General features: G+C 41.1%; 2 protein-coding genes across 2 annotated transcripts; one reads left to right on the forward strand and one right to left on the reverse strand.

The window, feature by feature from the left end:
- The first annotated feature begins 6,660 nt into the window (after positions 1-6,660).
- On the forward strand, positions 6,661-8,447 carry LOC5575574 (72 kDa type IV collagenase). Its single transcript, XM_001662004.2, has 4 exons — positions 6,661-6,957; positions 7,024-7,689; positions 7,755-7,959; positions 8,015-8,447. The coding sequence occupies exons 1-4, from the start codon at positions 6,751-6,753 to the stop codon at positions 8,413-8,415; spliced, it is 1,479 nt and encodes a 492-aa protein (XP_001662054.1). The 5' UTR covers positions 6,661-6,750; the 3' UTR covers positions 8,416-8,447.
- A 4,275-nt stretch (positions 8,448-12,722) lies between these two features.
- LOC110676056 (tubulin beta-2 chain-like) lies at positions 12,723-13,323 on the reverse strand. The gene has a single exon (XM_021842540.1). It carries the CDS (start codon positions 13,252-13,254, stop codon positions 12,772-12,774), a length of 483 nt encoding a protein of 160 aa, XP_021698232.1. The 5' UTR covers positions 13,255-13,323; the 3' UTR covers positions 12,723-12,771.
- Positions 13,324-20,810: the final 7,487 nt, after the last annotated feature.

Here is a 20,810-nt window from a genome sequence, read left to right on the forward strand (position 1 = left end):
TCGAGTAAAGTGAAAAAGTGCCGCGATCGGTTAGTTCTGTTTGATCTTCGACCTTGACGATTGCTCCTTGGCAGTGCGTCAAGAAAGCCCGAGCAGTCGTCAGTTGTTTTCCCTCTCGGGTCGTGCGCCTATTTTCTCTGAGTGCTTTTATATAGCCGAGCAAACGAGTTAAGCTGAATGTGGATTGTTGCTGCTCAGTCAAGGATGACGGATCAATTGGTGAGCTCGTTCCATGCTACTATTTCTAATCTATAAAATATGTATGACTGCACATTTAATCGATACAACGGTAGGACGTAAATATGATTTTTCAACAAACTATGAATGGTTCGTCACTGTGAGTGTCGACATAAACTCTAATTCATGAATTATTTATGTTTAACATTTTTTTGGTTTCAAAACACCCCTTTCTTTTTATCTTTATTTTTGTAATTATAAAAAAAAACTTTGAATGGTTCGACACTACAAGTGTAGACTTGCGAAAAGTTCACATAATTCAACAAACTTTGGATGGTTCGCCACTGTAAGTGTCGGCATAAGAATAAGAGTGTTCTATGATGTTCCAGCCAATCGAGTTTTTGTTTCTTTTCAAATAAGTAAAATATAATAACACATGCTTTCGTCCTGACAGCTGTAGGAATGTTACATTTAGATATTTGTTCAACAAACTTTGAATGGTTCCTCACCTCAAGTGTCGGCATAATTTTCCTTTACATAGAAATTGTTCATATCAAATGAAAATATTATATTTTCATAAAAGCATATTTATATTTGACAAAAAACTATTTATCATGGTCTAATCACTTATCAAAGTGAATCCTTTGACCCAACGATCCTCCCCATTAACAAACATCCTTCCCAGTAACCTTTGTGGAGATGCAGAGGCAAACAAGGTCTCCAAATAGCAAAGGTTACACACTAACATTCCTTCCCCCAATCCCACCTGACTGCAAGGACGTGGCCGGCGCCGTTATTGACCCTGTATAAATAGAGGCACTGAATTATGCACACTGAAGAAGATTATGGCCAATCCCAGCCGAACTTCTAGTTGATTCTTTGTGCATTTTCACTGACTTCGGTCAATCACGGAATAGCAACCATTGATATGTGTAGTCAGTCTAAGCTAAGCTAAGCTAAGCCACATTTCGCTTATAAGATGTCGCGAAAAGGCCTTCTACGTACAAAAGTGGAGGCGATATGCGTGCATATATTATGTGATGAATAATAACATACAATGCGAGTGTATAAATTTTCTACCGAACTACCCTGTGATCTTATGCGACTCAGCTTATGATAACAAGTGTTGGTTTGACAGCTGCTACGGATTGATTCGACTTACTTTGTACGAGTGTACGGGACGAAACAAAATGTACAAATGATCTCAGAAAAGAAGTGTTTTATGCGAGGAAGGTCATCAATCTGATGAGTTCATCCACGGTGTTTTGCGGGTTTGATGTAATTAGTATGAATAAACGAGTTGTAACGTGAACTTTCGTGCTATTTCTGGTTGTGTGGGTAATTACGCTGTCGTCTGTTTCAAAACACTTTTTCTCAGACCAAGCGTGAGACGGTGTATCTGAAAGCTCCTAGGCGGAAGGTTATTGGTAAACATAGCGTATATCCAAATGTTTCAACCGTTTTTGGTCACAAGGTTCACTGGCTATATGGATACAGGATTGATTATCCTCAGAGAGCAGTAATCGACTCCAAGATCCTTCAAAACGTTTCTGCTGCGTCAATATACAACGCTAAAATCTTTTGTGCCCTGTAGGTATCGCCATACTCGTTTCAAATGTGTCCAGTGGGTGTCAGTTGCTCCGCTTTGGAAACGGTTGAGGAACTTTACAGCTGAACTAATATCAGGCCGTGAAGACAACATGAGGTATGTAAGGCACCCTACTAGTTCTCGATACGGATGCTTCGTTATCGGTTCTGATTTTTTCGTTGTCAGATTCAAGTTCACTTCCAGTAGGGTGGACACGGGCTTGCAGTCTTGCATGAAAAAACGTTTAAGTAACGCACATCGTATTCCGTTTTGGCGCTGTGGGCTCCCGATTTGTTCTTCTTCTTCATTTGCTTCCGATGAAATTTCCAATCGTCATTTGCACGTTCCGAATACTTATTCTCAGGGCAGTCCACTCTTATATGCCTCGGCTTCCCGCAGACATGGCACTTGGAAGGAAACTTTTCTCCTCTTCCAACAAATGCCGTTCCTCCTCGAGCATAGCCCACGTCTCATGTCCGTAGAGGATTATAGTACCGGTATACTAATCTTATAAGCGTTTTGTACATCGTGCATTTGGTGCTGGGGTGAATCTTTCTTGACCGCAGTTCCTTCTAAAGCCCATAGTAGGCTCGATTTCCACTGATGATGCGCCTTCGTATTTGTTGTCATCCGTCAGCAAAGATCCGAGGTAGACGAACTCGTCCACCACGTCGAAGGTATCCCCGTCTATCGTAACACTGCGCCTATAGGCGGGCCCTGTCGCGCTCAGTTCCGCCTACCAGCATGTTCTTTATTTTCGTTGCATTCTCCATCAGCCCGATTCTTGTTGCTTCGCGTTTCAGGCGGGTGAACAAATTTGCCACCGTTTTAAATTTTCTCCCAATAATATCCATGTCGTCCGCGAAGCAAATTGTCCGGATCTTGTGAAAATCGTGCCACGACTGTTAAGTCCGCTCTCCGCATGACACCTTCAAGCGCAATATTGAACCACAGGCACAAAAGTCCATCGCCCTGTCGTAGTCCCCGCCGAGACTCGAACGAATTGGAGTGTTCGTCCGAGATCTTCACGCAGTTTTGCACACCGTCCATCGTTACTCTAATCATTCTCGTGAGCTTCCCGGGAAAGCTGTTCTAGTCCATGATCTTCCATAGCTCTACAAGTAGGTATGCCGCCTTGAAATCGACGAACAGATGGTGCATAGGGACCTGGTACTCACGGCAATTCTGGAGGATATGCCGCACGGAAAAGATCTGGTTTGTTGTCGAGCGGACGTCGATGAAACCTGCTTGATAACTTCCCACGAACTCATTTGCTATAAGTGATAGACGACGGAAGAGAATCTGGGATAGCACTTTGTAGGCGGCGTTTAGGATGGTGACTGCACGATAATTTTCACATTCCAGTATGTCACCTTTTTTTGTAGATAGGGCATATAACGCCTTGCTTCCACTCCTCCGGTAGCTGTTCCGTTTCCCGGATTCTAACTATCAGCCGAAAAGACAAGTGGCCAACCTGTCCGGGCCTATCTTGATGTGTTTGGCTCCGATACCATCCTTGCCAGCGTCATTGTTGTTTTTGAGCTGTCGTAAGGCATCCTTAACTTCTCCCATCGTGAGAGGTGGTTGGTTTCCACTGTCTGCTGTGTTGACGTAGCCATCGCCTTCGCTTTTCTGACCTTCTGTGCCTGTGTTGTCTGCGTTATTCAGGTGTTCATCGTAGCACTGCTTCCACCTTTTGATCACCTCGCGTTCGTCCGTCAAGAGGCTCTCATTGTTATCCCTGCTCATTTCAGCTCGCGGCATGAAGCCTTTGCCGAATGCGTTGAGCTTATGATATAATTTCCGCGTTTCTTGAGAACGATACAGCAACTCCATCTCTTGGCATTTCGCTTTTCCAGATGAAGCTTTTTTGTCCTGGAATAGACGGGATTGCTGTTTCCGCTTCAGTCTGTATCGTTTCACGTTTTACCGAGTATCATGCTGCAGCATAGTAGCCCACGCTGCATTCTTCTCGTCCAAAACCTCCTGGCACTCCAATCTTTGCTTGCAACCATTGCAGTTCATAAACTTTGTGCCACGTATCCAACAATACTTTCAGTAGCGTCGTCAATGGCTGCTTTGGCTGTCCTCCAACAGTCCTCTATCGAGGAGATCTGAGGCAGTCTTCAAAGATGATCATTGCTGCACAGATATTTTGAAAAGCATGCTTTGAAAATATCAATGCTTCGCGTGGGATTTGCGCCTTTTCAATTCAATTGCACCAACGCCGTGCAAAAATGTGTTTTTTTTTTGCGAGCTGGAACTTCTAGGCTCTCCTGTTGGGAAACTTATCTCAAGGCCTATGTAAACAGTATAGTAAATGAAAAAAAGTGTTGTAGTCTAATATACTTACCATGGAAGTAAACTATTTACTAGGTTACTATTTTACGACGTTTCGGCGCAATGTATTTGTTGGTGAAGCTGCCACATATTTGGAAACCTTGCCGTCTATTAACAACATCCGCTTGACAACCGATTTGTCAGAGAAGAGGAGAGATTGTCCGATCAAGTGAGAACAAATTAAAACGTGTAGTAAACCACACATGCAGTTCAAAGTTTATCTCAAAATTGATTATATTTGTTAGTTATTAATACTATTACATTCTTGAAAAATTATATCCGGGTGAAAAACCATCTCAGAAGCATTTAATTGATTGAGACTAGTTTTATCTTTTAGACTCGAAATATATCCAGCAGCAAGACTATTATCAAATTTTGTTCGCGGGATATTTAGTCCTATTTTATGCAAAATAGGAATTTGAGAGTAATCAATCTGACTCTGACGATCAATGAACTGAATTCCTTTGTAATAAAATCAAGCTTTATCTTAAAGCATCACGCTAAAGAATCGATGTTTTGTTTCATTTCCGCACAGTATTCAAGAAGAAGGCAAAATATATTACGCCTAAACGACGAAAAATAGTGAATCACTGGTTTCCTGTGATTTGATAAGACTGGGTGCCAAACCAAAGCAAATAAAATAAGAATAAAGGCGCGTTTTTGATATGGTAGAACTTCCCAGGCAATACAAACAACTTTATTTTTAACTAGTGGTCCCGGCAAACCTCGTCTTGCCATCAAGTAGGCTTTTGAAAAACGTCATGTAGTCCCCCATACAAAATTACCCATTAGTCTTCTCCCGTTTTCCCAATTATTCCGGAGACTATCTCAACCTTTTTCTCCTCCCGCACACGTCGCATCTCTTGTCGAGTGCAACAGTGGAAAACTTACGTCAATCCGTTCATCCATTCTCAAGCCATTTCGTGACATACAAACACCGCTCCATTTTTATTTATATAGGTAAACATGAAACAACATATGGTTAAGCATTGAATAATAATGTATCAAAGATCAGATCCATGAAACCAACATCGCTATAGAGTTGATGCTTTTCTTCATAACGCCATAACGCCAATGTCGGATTTGAGCTATAATAATAAAGATCATATTAACATCTTAGGAAACTTGGACAAATCAATTGATAATAAACAATAGCTTCAGGAGAATCTCTTTGTTCAAACAAGATCGTTCATCATTTAGAGAAGCAGGGAAATTGTACTTCTTAACTGGGTACTGACACGCACTTTGTGAACCCGCAATGAAAAGAAAACATTGTTGGTTGCTAGGCCCACCACCAATGATTGTTACCCTCATGGAGCGTAGTCCGTTTAGTCGAGGAGCCTCAAATGATGCAGATAAATGATGCAGTATTTTCGCCGAAATTATTGGAGCAAATCCAAGTCTTGTTGATTGGAAAATAAGGATCATGTATTCTCTTTCTCCTTGTTTTTTGAATCAAAGCAACGCAATGCAAAAGCAATTTTGAAGACTGATCTGAGGTGATCTCCAGGTGCACCGATACGGGAGGCTAGGGTTAAAGTAGATGCTACGAATTACCATGTTTTTAGAGACGGCGAAAGCTATCAGTCGTAGGCACTTTCTAATAAATGGGGTACACGACACTGAAGATGGTCTGAGGTCGAAATACGCGTTTTTGTCAAAGGATAAAAGCTGTAGTGGAAATAAATGGTATGGTACTAAATTCGGTTTTCACGTTACACGAAAGCCGGAAGAGCAACAAGCAGATAACCGAGACGAGGCCAAATAGTGTCAAAGAGTGACATACTTGAAAAATACCACCAGCATAATCAAGTACCGTGCACCCCTGCTAATTTGAACGGTACCTCATGCAAACCATCTGGGTTCATTTTTATTTTGAATATCTTGTTACCCTAGAATCGTGTTTCTGGTTACATATATCACTGTTTTGTGTTGGTTCTGCGTTCCGCTCCACAGCGTTTCATTTCACTTTACTCCGTTCTATGAGGTAAATGACGTTTGAACCAGGTCCGTCCCACTCGGGCTCAGATTGGGTACCACTTCTAGTACTGCATTTGGTCCCTCGGTAGTGCAAAAGGTACCCAAGTTTGACAGATCGCAGTACACTTTGAACGGCATTCTAGATTACCTTATGAGCCATAAAATTTTAGGCAACTGCAAGGGACATGGGGGTCTTTAATTTGTCTTTGTTTGAACCATTTTTAATATGAACGATGTGCAGATTAGCGGGGTACAAATTAAAGAGTGTTCAGATTAAATGTGGTCAAACCAACGGGGGTACCCGGTAGTTGCGTAATGACATATAGGGGGCACTTGGGCTACTCCCATACCTACGGTTATTATTTGTTGTTGGAATTTCATAAATAAGTAAATTTTTGCTTACTATTACAATCACTCTTATTGCTCCCCATCTGAGACCTGCTTGCTTGTGAATAAATAGGTTTATTTGTTATGCAATGCAAATAAAAAACAAACTCACACAAGGCTGATAAAATGGATTCAGGAATTCCTCTGCCATCTTCGTTTGTTATCAATCCGTCGATTGACCTACACACTATTGGGAAAACTGAAACGGCTCTTATCTCGCGTTTAGTTGCAATCATTGCGTTGTACTTTACTGACTTGCGCTGAAAAGAATCGCCGAGATGATCTTTCTAAAACGATCATTGGCAGTTTGTTTTCTGGTGTTTTGTTGTGGACCTCTCTTTCTCGAAGTAGATGGAGCTCCTACAGCTACCTCGGACGCAAAAGTGTCCAAACTGGCCAAGAAGAAGTCATCCAGACGTGTTCAAATATTGCCCGATCCCGCGGAGATTCTGCTCATTCCAGATGTTTCAGAACCAGATGCAGAAGTAAGTTGATGTTCAACTTTTTGATCTTTCGAGTCAAAATAGTTTAACTATTACGATCATTCAAAGGTTATCCTGCGTGATTTGGGTTATAACGAGATCGATGAGGATGATGACGACCTTCGGATCATCAGGTTGACGGATTCTTCGGAATTGGCGTTGAGTGAACTCATCAGGATATTTCAACATGATAACGACATCCCGGTAACGGGTGTATTAGATGATGAGACGAAGCTAGCTATTGGAAGGCCGCACTGCGGATCGAAAAAAAGTGCTAAGCTCAAATCAGGTGTTCGGAAGTGGAGCAAAAATGTTCTTACTTACACCATCGAGAACTTTCCACGTGGGAAGCGTACAGCTCCCATTCAGGCGATGCTCAAAAAGGCATTCAACGAGTGGAGTAAAGTGACAAATTTGGATTTTGTTGAGGTGGAGGATGTGGATGCTGACATTGAGATCAACTTTGGTGGACGGCTCCACAAAATGCGCGACAGTCGATGTACTTTTGACGATGCAAATACTCTGGCTCATGCTTTCTTCCCAGAAGTTGGGGATATACACTTTCACAATAGGTATTTCTTCAACGACGAAGATGTAACGTTGGAAGATTTTTTGGACACGGCCATGCATGAGATCGGGCACTCACTGGGACTGGAGCATTCCAGGTCCAAGGCATCGCTTATGCATCCGACTGAAAGTAATCGGTTCAATGAACCACAACCGATTGATGTTAAGGTTATTGCAAGATTCAGTCTTTTATATTTCATTTTTACTTAATTGCTGATCGACATCTATTCCAGAACATACAACAAATGTACGGAGTTCGAAGAGGAGGAAGGTCCATGAGTAACGAAGCTCCCAAGTTGTGCTCCTTGGAGAAAATTGACGCAGCTATCCAGGAATCGGACGGCAATTTGTACGTATTCTCTGGGAACTTCTACTACAATGTGAACGAAAAACGTCCCGTTGGACGGTTGATCTCTTCAAAATGGCCGGGACTTCCAGGTAGGTTGAGAATCAATTACGAGTTAGTTGAATCATTCGCGAATAACGTTTTCAGGCAACATCGATGCTGCCCTTCGATACGGCGATGGACGTAGTTACTTCTTCAAAGGTAACAAGTATTGGCGGTTCGCAGATGGTCGTCTCAATGCGGGACACCCACGGTTGATTAGCGAAGGTTTCCGGGGATTGCCGAGTGATATTGATGCCCTGATGAGTGACGAAGATGGAGATATCTTTGCACTGAAAGGAGGTCAATATTGGGTGTATGATGTAAGCAAAAGGCGCGTCGGTTCACAATATCCTGCCAGGATGCGAGACATGGGACTGCCGACTAACATTGATGCGGCTTTGGATACGGAAGATGAACTGATTGCGTTTAAGGGTGGATTGAAGTACGTTTTGCAACCTAGTGGGAGGTTTCGAGTGGATGAGAATGAATGGCTCGTTTGTGCGTAGATTATGGCAATAAATTACACTGAACGATAACATTTATTAGAGTTTCATTGCTGAACTATTGGACTATGACTTAAGCTCTCCTAAACCTTATGTGAGCAAAACTTGTTTTGAAGCATTCATGTTAAAACCTCAAATTATGATGGTGTTTACGTGAAAGTTCATTCTTCAAACCATTATAAATGAAGCGTGCAAAAAAGCTAATAGAAAAAAAGCACTTTAAATTTTTCAAGTTTAGTTCGTCGCAGTCTTTAGATAACAAGACTTCTTGTTCAAATAGTTGATTGTTATGGATGACAAACTCATATCTCGCGTTCAGTATCATACAGGCGTATCTGCAGTGATCGATTTCTCTTCTCATTAGCTAAAGATAAAATTGATGAAGAGAAATCGATCATTGCAGTTACGACCTTATGATATTGAACGCGAGATATAGAATAATGTCGAATTCGTTTTTGAACCTAGGTTGGAACTGGCGCAACCCGTTCTGAATCACAGTTTCAACCCCAACCCGATTCAGGTTCGACCGAACTACAATTTATTTGACATTGGTTTGTTTATGTGTTGATCACCGACCCAGTTCCTAAAAACGAAAACGACATAAGCCATTTTACGAGACGTTTCGGAACAGCTGATCGCCGCAACGGCGTCAATTGACAGGACTGTCACAGGAGACCTGGGATTAAATCCAGCATGATTTTTAACAACGCCTCATTTTACCAAACGGGGACATGGAGTAAATGACAAAAAAGAGATCCAAAAATGTACGTTACTGCAACATTACACCTAATTATTGTATCAGCTACCTCTTTGTTACCCATATTGCACATAAAAAGTCACTTTTGTGTTCAGAAATATTTTAATAATTTTTCTCCATTTTTGTTTTCGCCTGGATGAAAAGCTACGCTAGAAATGCGCACAGTCATCAACCATCATCATCGCGAAAACTGACGACGATGATTGAAAAATCCCAGATCTCCTGTCATTTGACCAGCTTCGTAAAATGGCTCATTATCAAGTTTTACAAGACAGAAGTGTGTTCAGTAAAAGTCCATTCACTTCGCCCCACACTTCCTCACCCCCATAACCAGTTCTAGTTTTTCCAGTTGACAGCAGATGTTTCCCAATCGTCGTTCATAAAAGAGCTGTCCAAAAAACACTTATAGGCACTTGAAACCAAATCTTTCCAACTTTCCCAATCTCCCCCAGCATTCCAATCACGTCCGTTTCCAATTTATGGCCGGGCGAAATTTTCCGTGGCCCATCTATATCATCGTCAGCGACCGTCATCGCTTCAACATTGTTACGATTGGGGGGCTGGTCACACATTCCGCCATATGTGTCATATTTTATTTGTTCTAATCTCCCGGTTGTTAAAATGTGAAAACTGTTCGCGACACATCCAAGTCGTAAATACCCCATCTCCAAACCGAAATTCGGAAAGCGCCGAGGAACAAGATATCGTTTTCACTCTAACCAAACGGATCAGTCACATTTTGTCAAGTGAGATTGGTAGAACTTTGGAAAACAACTCATAGGGTGAGCGTTTCAATGCTAGCGACGTTGTATCATACTTAAAAAAGATAAATACCTAAAAATTTCGCAAGATTTGGAAGAATCCTTGAAGAAAAAAATTAGACTCATATTTTTTTTCCATTCAGGTTATATAACCTAAGGTAATTGATTGTCTTCTTTCAAGAAATCATAACTTTTGCACAACTTGACTGATTTGTTGCATTTTTATGTTGTTTGAAAAAAGTTGAATACTAGTCCCTAGAGCAAATGATTGTTGAGCTACAGCTAACATAGGTTTTAATTTTTAATTAAAATACGAATAAATTTTATATACCTATGTTCTTTAAGAATTACACGGGTAGAAATCAGAACCCAAAAACAAGATTATGACTCATGATATCATGATTCCAGCGTGTTTTTGTCTTATGAAAATACACCATGATTTGGGCTCATGATATCATGAGTCAGATTGCCGTAACGCAACACACGCGTTATGTTTTTGTAGCTGATTGCTCGGAATCATGATTCAAATTCCAAAAATGCTGAGTCGCGCATCCGTTTATAATCGAGAAAAATAAAAAAAAAGTTAAAAATAGCATACATTGAGATTCGATCCAAGAACCTCCCGATTGTGAGTCACGTACTCTACCACTCAACCGCTTCGTCATCTTGAATTGTGAGTGATCGATACGAATATAATGAAGCAAAGTGCGCCGCTTAGTGTTTTCACACTGGATGTTACGCTTATGAGGAATCATGATTATGACTCCAGGAACCATGATTTGTGATCCTGATATCATGACCTAACCAATTTATGAATTTCATGATTTGTAAATCATGGTGTGGGGATCAGATTTTTATCCGTGTACCTCGCTGATATTTTCTTCAACAGAAAAAGTGTAATTTTTCGAATCAATTCCACAAAATAAGCTTTCACCCTTCGCTTCCTAGTGCCATCTTAAGATTACAAAAGTTTTCCCAAACTGTCTCGTTTCGATTTCTGTGGATCTCTTCAATCTATCCGAAGAGTTAGGGAAAGTTTCGATAAACAAACACATGATGTTCTCTTCCGTTTCCTCCATAGTATGACACTTACCAAACGAAACTTTCGTGAAAATAGTGTTATTATGTTCGTTAATAAGCTTGTTGTTGTTTACCATCCTCTATACTTATGCCTTACAGATGCAAGATGGCATTTGTATACCTTACAGATACCTTATACAAAGTTAAAAAAACTTTTTTTTAATATTATTGATATGCAATCACATTACCTCACTTATTCTACACCAGGAAAGATATATCTATAATTAGTTATCCGTAGGGGCCTTCCTTAGCCTAGTGGTTACAGTCCGCGGCTACAAAGCAAAGCCATGCTGAAGGTGTTTGGGTTCGATTCCCGATCGGTCCAGGATCTTTTCATAATGGAAATTTTCTTGACTTCCCTGGGCATAGAGTATCATGGTACCTGCCACACGATATACGAATGCGAAAATGGCTTTGGCAAAGAAAGCTCTCAGTTAATAACTGTGGAAGTGCTCATCAGAACACTAAGCTGAGAAGCAGGCTTTGTCCCAGTGGGAACGTTATGCTAAGAAGAAGAAGAAGAAGAAGTTATCCGTAGTCAGTTACAATTGATCTCTATAACAGGAAAGTGTTTTTTTTTTTCATGCAAATTTGGGGTATTTCCACAAGGTTTGGACGAATGTGTAACTATTACCATTTGTCTCCTTGAATCGATTCATTTTTCTATGGAATGTGGAGGTTTGCTAGAACCACAATCAATGAGTTGTTCAGCAAAATTTAAGCTTATAATATAAGGTACATCAAATGTTTACTGCATGGTATTTATTTCTTCAAAACATTAATAGTTACTTTTTCTTGGAAATTTTGATTATTGCATTGAGGTCGAACTTTTGTCCCACCAATTGATGTTTTTTTAATAGAATTTTAATCATTGTGGAAGTGCTCGTAGATCTTTGAGTAGCGACGTTCTATTTTAAGGAAAGTGTTATTCAAGGCGAAGAAAAGTGCTACATATGAGCAAAAAATATAGTAATATGGAGAAGAATTAGTAGAAAATAAACATTACGAAAACAAAGAAAAAGAAACCATATCATATTAACCTGCCAAGAAAAACCTATGGCCAAACATGTAGATGACCATCTACAGAAGAGGTGGCACTTCAACATTCTAACACTCGAGTCTAATCACCGAAATGGGATAGAAAAGCTCATTAGGGTCAAAGCATCAATTACTCCATGTCGTTTACTCAAAACCTATTTCAAATAGTACAGCCGCCGGCCGGTAGGATCAGGTGTATCGCTCCATTCGTGGATCCTTTTTCACCACAGCACACGGTGGTACGCAAAAGCCGGTTGAGGTTTTCACGCGTTTGGGGCGATACACTATGGAGAGTTTCCATACAGTGTGGTGGCTAAAACTATGTTTTCTGTCTTTTTATACATTTATGACGCTTGTGAAACAAATTTGATGTGAAGTTTACAAAAACATGTTTTATGTGATGATGATGATGATGATTATTTAGCCACCATCAGCGCAAGGATTACCTATGGCTGCAGAATCATACCAGGATGGTATGATCTACCTGATGGTTTGTTGTAGCAGGGCAAGTTAATATCTTTGAAGACCTTTGGAAGACAACACTAAGGCTGTTTTCTCATGATAAAAGGCTGGCGACCCCACGCACTTTCATCCAGTCAACAGTTCAATTAACTCCCTTAGGCTACCCCTCCCCAATACCCAATATATAGTAATATATCATATATAGTGTTATTAAAGTATCTCACCGTAAAATTATAGATATAAAGAAATTAAAAATTATACTCATCCATATTCATCCTTCAGATTCTCCATCATCAATGTTCCCAATCCGGATCCGGTTCCACCGCCAATCGAATGCACCATTTGGAACCCCTGGGAACAATCACAACCTTCCACCATTTTTCGAGCCACATTCATGATCCTGTCCAACATTTCGGCGCCTTCCGTGTGGTACCCTCGGGCCCAATTGTTCCCAGCTCCTAGCATCCCGTTGACCATACTTTCCGGGGAAAAGAGCTGCCCGAAGCGGCTGCATTTCAAACCGACCATCGCACCCGGCTCCAGATCGGCGAAGATTGCCCTTGGTACTAAATTGCAGCAGGGAGCTTCCTCAAAGTACACGTTGATCCGTTGAAGTGGCAGAAAGTGTTTCCCTATAAACTGGTCGCGCTCGTTTAGGCAGTGCTCCTCGCAGATAGTTTCCCAGAATGTCTGGGCGATTTTGTTGCCACATTGTCCAAGATGAAGAGTAACGATTTCATGCATAACTGGAAATTTTGAGTTGCAGGCTGGCCGAAACTTATTTTTTGGGGTTTTTAAAAAGAATTTTCCAAATTTCTGACTACTTACGGAAATTATCACATGCCTACTATGTGATGATAAATGAGTTATGTACAAAAACATGTTTTATGTAGATACAAACTTTAAAATAGAGCCTGCAGTGAAATAATGAGTTTTTATTGATGATGCGTTGCGAAAACTATTAAAAATATTAGATTCCACATACAGTTACTCGATATTCCGTATTTCGATATCGAGTTAGAGAACCATAGTAAAAGTTGGTTTTCATGGCTAACTCGATGGTCCCGCAATTGCACTGCTTTTGTGTTCTGTAACTCGATACCTCCCTAACTCGATGGTCCCTTCAATATCGAGTAAGGGAGAGTTGACTATATTTGTAGTTACTTACTTTACTTTACTTTTGATGGAGCTATGTCCTTCAAGACATGACCTGCGCTACGATGTTACGCCAACTAACTCGATCCATGGCTGGTAATCTCCAATTTCTCGATCGCCCCACACTTCCAAGATCCTGCTCCACTTGGTCCAAAACATCTAGCTCGTTGCGCTCCCCCTCGTCTTGTACCGGCCGGATTTGAGGTGAACACCATTTTTGCAGGATTGTTGTACGGCATTCTCACAACGTGTTCCGCCCATCGTACCCTTCCAGCTTTCTGGATACTGGGTTCACCGTAGAGTTGCGCAAGCTCGTGGTTCATTCTTCTCCTCCATACGCCGTTCTCACATACTCCGCCGAAGATCGTCCTAAGCACACGTCGTTCAAAAACTCCTAGCGCTTGCAGGTCCTCTCCGAGCATTGTCCACGTCTCATGCCCGTAGAGAACTACCGGTCTTATCAGCGTCTTGTACATAGCGTTAGCGTTAGTGTAGTTACGGTATACTTCATAAGGTCTTATCAGCGTCTTGTAGATGGTACACTTAGTACGGAAGTGAAGTTTACCAGACCGCAAGGTCTTGTGGAGTCCGTAGTAAGAACGACTTTCAGCAATGATACGTCTTCGAACAGGAGGCAGGAAAGACCATCCCTTGTCGAAGTCCTTTGCGTGTTTCAAATGGGTCCGATAATGCACCCGATATTTTCACACAGCACTGTACACTATCCATCGTTGCCTTGATCAGTCTAGTCAGTAAAGAATGGTTATCGTTCGATAGTTCTCACATTCTAACTTGTCAACCTTTTTGTATATTGGGTATACTGCCCATAACAGCATATTTGTAACATTCGACAAAAGTAGGCATTGAGTAAATGGGATACCAAGTTTGCAATTTATTGCAGTACCGTGGTGAATCAAAATCCGGACGGTATCAATATCCGGACACTCTGATAACATTGATTAAATAAAAGAAAAAACATATGTGAATATGTTTAATTTTATGCATCAATTTTACCTTTAACATTGTTCATCATTTTACTAAAACTTGTGATCTAGTAACCATTGCCAAATAATTGATAAAAACAAAAACAGAAAATTTGCTCCAGTCAGACACTATTTCTTCGCAGTGAAAGTTCTTCTCGGTTACGCGTCGATGGAAGCTCCATCCAGTTCGGGTTGATAATATTGTGATTGATTTCAAGTTTTTCAAAGGTGTTTTCAACATAAGTGCGAACGGAATTATTAATTAACAATACAGTGGCATGAAACTTTAAATATTAAATGCTATTATTTAAGTGTTTAAATTGACTGTCCGGGTTTAAAGACGAGTGGCTCGAGATCCGACGAGATAAAATATTGCTGAAATTGGCATATGTGAATGAAAATTTTGATAGTATCTTGAAGAGAAAACTTGCAGAAGATCTAGTTAAAGTGTTATGTAACCCCTCACTCCGTTTTCCTCTTAAAAACCTGTATTATTTATGTGAAACCGCAGTTCTAAACACAAGCGTCCACAGGAATTCTATGACTTCAATTGAGGTAATAAAAACACAAATTTACTTATATTTCATATATTTTTAAGCAACGTAGAGTAAATGAGTACATCAATAACATAACAAGGTGGAGTTTAATTGGATAAAGAAACACTTATTACGTATTTTACGAAAATATTTCATGAAGTTATACAGCTGTCCGGATTTTGATTCACAAGTGTCCGGATTTCAAGACAAGGCTTGTTCCAGGTGTCCGGATTTAAGGACAAGACAAGAATTTTTGATTTCACTATTCAAATGATAAAATCTTAATTTTCAATCAAAAACTCCTTATTGTTACTTAGATAAGATATGAATCTATATGTTGCAACACAGAACATTGTTTAATTCTAGAGATAATCTATTCAAAATAGAATTTGAACATAGGTCCCTGCTTAAACGTCCGGGTATTGATGCAGCACGGTATAGGAGGGAACTTATATTTAAAAAAATCACTAAGAATTCAAAAGTGCTTATTTGAGGCTGAAATTTTGTACAACTCATAGCCAGAAAAAAATCTGATAGAAATTTCGTTGCCACTGCATTATGAGGCTCATGTATAATCTCAATGTGACTGTTATGCGGTTGCAATTGCCAATGTGACAAAACAACTTGGTATTTTTTTTCGAATTTTCTAGAACAATCTCACAAATTTTAGTAAGTGGATCGAAAGTATTTGTTATTTGATGACTCTCCCCGGTATTAACTCGAAATTGTCAAAAATGTCGAATGTGACTGTTATGCAGTTATGGGCAGTATATTACTCTCTCCTTCAACTCCTCCGGTAGCTGTTCTGTATCCCAGATCCAGATGCAGTGGCCAACCTGTCCGGGTCCATTTTAAGAAGTTCCGCTCCAATACCATCCTTTCCAGCTGTTTTGTTGTTCTTGAGCATTAATAGCATCCTTAACTTCACCTATTGTGGGAGTTGGCACGTCTCCCTCATCTGCCGTACTGATGAAGCCATTCCTCTTGCTGCCTTGGTCTTCTTCCTCTGCGCCATTAAAGTGTTAACATGAATTCATCGTAGTGCTGCTTCCACCTTTCAATCAACTCACGTTCGTCCGTCAAGATACTTCCATTCTTATCCCGGCACATTTTGGCTCGCTGCACGAAGCCTTGGCGGGATGCATTGAGTTTCTTGTAGAACTCAAGCATTTCTTGAGAACGATACAGCTGCTCCATCTCTTCGCATTCCAACTCTTCCAGGCGGCAATTTTTATCCCGGAATACATGGGTCTTGCTGTCTTCACTTCTGTTTGTATCGTTTCACGTTTTGACGGGTGCCTTGCTGTAGCATCATCGCCGCGCTGCATTTTTTCGTCCAAAACCGTCTGACACTCCTCATCGAACCAACCGTTCCGTTGATTTCCTTCCACGAACCCAATGGCACCTTCCGCTGCGTTGTTAATGGCTGCTTTGAGACTACTCCAGCAGTCCTCAAGAGGGGCTTTGGTGAGCTCTCCTTCTTCCGGCAACGCTGCTTCAAGGCTTTGCGCGTAATCAGTTGCGACTTCGGGTAGCTTGAGTCGTTCCAGATTGTACCGTGGCGGGCGTCGGTACCGAATGTTGTTCACAACGGAGAGTCGTTGGCGGTAGTGGTCCGAATCGATGTTTGCGCCGCGATAGGTTCCGACGTCGATAATGTCCGAGAAGTGTCTTCCATCAATCAAAATGTAGTCTATTTGCGATTCAGTCTGTTGGGGTGATCTCCAGGTGTACCGATACGGGAGGCTGTGCTGGATGTAGGTACTACGTATGGCCATGTTTTTGGAGGCGGCGAAATCAATCAAGGCCGTTTTCGTTCGTAATTTGGTGAGCGCTAAACTTCCCTATAATCGGTCTAAATTCCTCCACCTAGCCAACCTGTTGAGATCTCCGATAACGATTTTGACATCATGGCTTGGGCAGCCGTCGTATTCACGTTCCAGCTGCGCGTAGAAAGCGTCCTTATCGTCATCGTCACTTGCTAGGTGAGGGCTGTGTACGTTGATTATGTTGATATTAAAGAAACGGCCTTCGATCCTCAACTTGCACATTCTGTTGTCGATTGGCCCCCACCCAATTACGCGCCTCTGCATTTCGCCCATCACGATAAAAGCTGTGCCCAGCTCATGTCTGTCAGGGGCCCAGATAGCCGTAGCGGTAAACGCGCAGCTATTCAGCATGACCATGCTGAGGGTCGTGGGTTCGAATCCCGCTGGTCGAGGATCTTTTCGTTAAGAAAGTTTTCTCGATTCCCAGGGCATATAGTATCTTCGTACCTGCCACACGATATACACATGCAAAAATGGTCAATCGGCAAAGAAAGCTCTCAGTTAATAACTGTGGAAGTACTCATAAGAACACTAATCTGGGAAGCAGGCTTTGTCCCAGTTGGGACGTAACGCCAGAAAGAAGAAGAAGAAGAAGCTCATGTCTGTTGCCGCAGCTCTGGTAGATGGTATAGCCATCCCTATACGTATGTACCGTTGACCCTTTCCAGCAAACCTCCTGCAGCGCTACGATGTCGAACCTGCGGACCCTCAATATTTGGGAAAGAAAGCGGGTACTTCTCGAGAAATTGAGAGACTTACAGTTCCATGATCCGAGTTTCCAACCGTTAGTCCGTCTTCGATGCCTGGGTCTATGCCGATTGTTCCGGTACGAATTTACATAGTATGCTTCCTGTACTGATGATTTTTACTGCTGACTTGTAAGGCCTGCACCAACCCCCTGTCTCGCCTAAGGGTCATCGTGTACAGCACTGTTTAGAGTCCCACGCTGGCACTAAGACGATGATCAGCCGCTCCTAACATGGAGAAAAGACGCTGTTTTGAGCCGCTCCTAACATGGAGAACAGACGTTCTGATAAGCTCCACCCTCAGAAGACAGGAGCCCCCTTCCCTGTCAGCATACGATCAAGGTCCCACCAGGGTTGGTTACCCGATCTTCCCTACGGTTACTCGTACCCCAGGCGGCACCACGGGAAGGTTGGGATAGGAGTTACAGGATAATAACTGCAGATACGCGAAGTACCAATGGTACGCATTGTTCAGTCATTTACCACCCATACAAACTGTTAAATGGCTGGCGCTAGATTGTAGTTTAACCGATCAACCACAGTTGGGACTCATATGACAGTCAAAAAGTGAACTGGAGAAATTCATACTGGTATTCTTCCAGAGATTCCTTCATAGGTTTTTCTTCCTTTCTCATTGGATTTCTCCTCAAATTCCACCAGGAGTTTTTTTTTAGAAATTTCACCAGGAATTCCTCCAGCGATTCTTTCTAGTAATTTTTCTACAGATTCCTCCGGAGATTTGTCCAACAACTCCCTAAGGAATTTCTGCGGTGATTCTCCCAATGCTTCCTTCAAGAATTCCACCAAAAAATATCCAAAGATTTCCCTGTAGTCAACAATTCTACCAGGAATTCCTCTTATCAAAGATCTTCCAGTGATTCTTCTAGTGTTTTCCCTAGGAACTCCTGCACAGTTTGCTCCAGAAAATCTTTCGGTGATTAATCCAAAGATTCTTCCAGGAATTGCATTAGGGATTCCAATACGATTTTTTTCTAGCAATTCCTTCAAAAATTCCTACAGAAATATATGCAACGATTTACTCCAGTGGTTTTTACAGTGATTCCTACCGAAATTTCTCCGAAGATTCATCAAGGAATTCCTCTAAGGATTCCACCAAGAATTTCTCTTCTCCACCAAGAAAGTCTTCAGGGACTCCACAAGATATACTGCAAAAGAATTCACCAAAACTTCCTCCACGGGATTCCATCAGAAATTTCTTCAGGGATTCCACTTGAATTTTTTTGGAAGGTTCACCCAGGTTATACTCCGGGTATTCTTCTAGGGAATCTTCAATAAGCTCTTTATACATTTTTCCAGAAATTGCCCAAAAAATCATCCAGTTCACTTCAGGGATCCAACTTGGAGGCATTCAGTGAAATGCACTGAGTAAATATCAGTGTAATCCCTGGATGAATAAGCTTTTGGAATTTTGTAGAAGCTTTCTGAAGGAATAGCTAGAGTATAGAAAGGAAGAATTTCTATTTCTTTGTGGAATTCCTGGTAAATTCTCTCGCGGAAATATTGGTAGTTTTTCAGAAAAAAATCTTGTGGACTCTTTGGATCTTTTTTGTTTAATTCCCTGGAGGAATTTCTGATAATCCTGAACAAATTCTAAGATGAGAAACCATAGTAAAATCTTTCCCGTACAATCCCTATAAGAATTCCGGATGAAATCTTTGGAGGTTATTCTAATGGATCCTATTGGAATCCTGGAGAATAGCCTGAGCGAGTTCCAGATGCAATCCATGGAGGAACCTCTGGTGGAATCCTAAAGAAATCCCAAGAGGATTTATGTAGGGGATTTTTAGTTGGAATCCTTAGAGAAAATCCTAGCGGAATTTTTGAAGGAATTTCTGGTGGAATTACTGAACGAATTCTTAAAAGAATCCTCGAAGGAATTCCTTTTTTGAATCTCAGTAGGAGCTCTTGATAAACTTTTTTTTGCCTCCCCGGAGGCATTACTGGTAAAATTTCTGGTGAAATCTGGTGAATTTCTGGAGGGATTCCTGATAACCCCCATGAATCCCTGGAAATATTCAGCGAGAAATTCCTTAAAAAATTCCTTAAAATTATCCCTTAGGGAATTTCGGAATTAATTCCTAAAGAAATTTCGGGAGATCCCTTGATGAATTCCGCAAGGAATCCTTCAAAAATTTCCGGTGATGAAATCCTTATAAGAATTTTTCGGTAAAATCCCTGGAGGAATTCTCGGTAACCCTGGGGAATAATTCGACATATTCCGGGAAGAATTTCAAGAGGAAAAATTCCGAGATTATTTCCTTGAAAAATTTCGGGAGGCATCTCTTGATGAATTAAGGGAGAAATTCCATGAGGAAATCCGGGAGGAATTCCCTAAGGAAATCCAGGAGTGCTTCCTTGAAGAATTCCTGGAAGAACATTTTGAAGAGTTCCCCAGTGAAGAACTTCTGAAGAAAACCAAGAAGGTGTTCATAATGGAATCCCAGGAGGATTTCATAATGAAATATTAGTTTTCCTAAAGGAATCTAAGAAATATTCCTAATAGAAAAACTCCTGATGAAATCCCTGCAGAAACTCCCAATGAAACCTATAGAAGAACTTCTGATAAAATCCCAAGAGAAACTTTTGGTGGAATCCTTGGAAGAACTCCTGATGCAATCCTTGGAGGAATTCCTGATGGAATCCTAACGGAAACTCTTGATAGAATTTCTGTAGTAATTACAGGTAGAATCTCTAGAGGAACTTCTCATAGGATCCCTGGAGGAACTCCTGAAAAAATCTCTAGAAGGAACCCTGTTGGAATCCCTAGAAGAACTTCTAATGTCATCCATGGAGAAACTTCCAATGGAATCTCTGGAAGAACTTCTGATGGGATCCCTATGGGAACTCCCAATTAAATCCCTGGATTTGATGATATGTCAGGCGGAACTTCTTATAAAATCCCAAGAAGAAATCCTGATGGAATTCCATTGTCCACTGACATTATCTCTAGAGGAATTCCATGTGAAATTTCCGAAGGAACTCCTAATGGAAACCCTAGAGGAACTGCCGGAAGAAACCCTGCATGAATTG

This window comes from Aedes aegypti, chromosome 2 (genome assembly GCF_002204515.2).
Source record: "Aedes aegypti strain LVP_AGWG chromosome 2, AaegL5.0 Primary Assembly, whole genome shotgun sequence".
Lineage (NCBI taxonomy): Eukaryota > Metazoa > Arthropoda > Insecta > Diptera > Culicidae > Aedes > Aedes aegypti.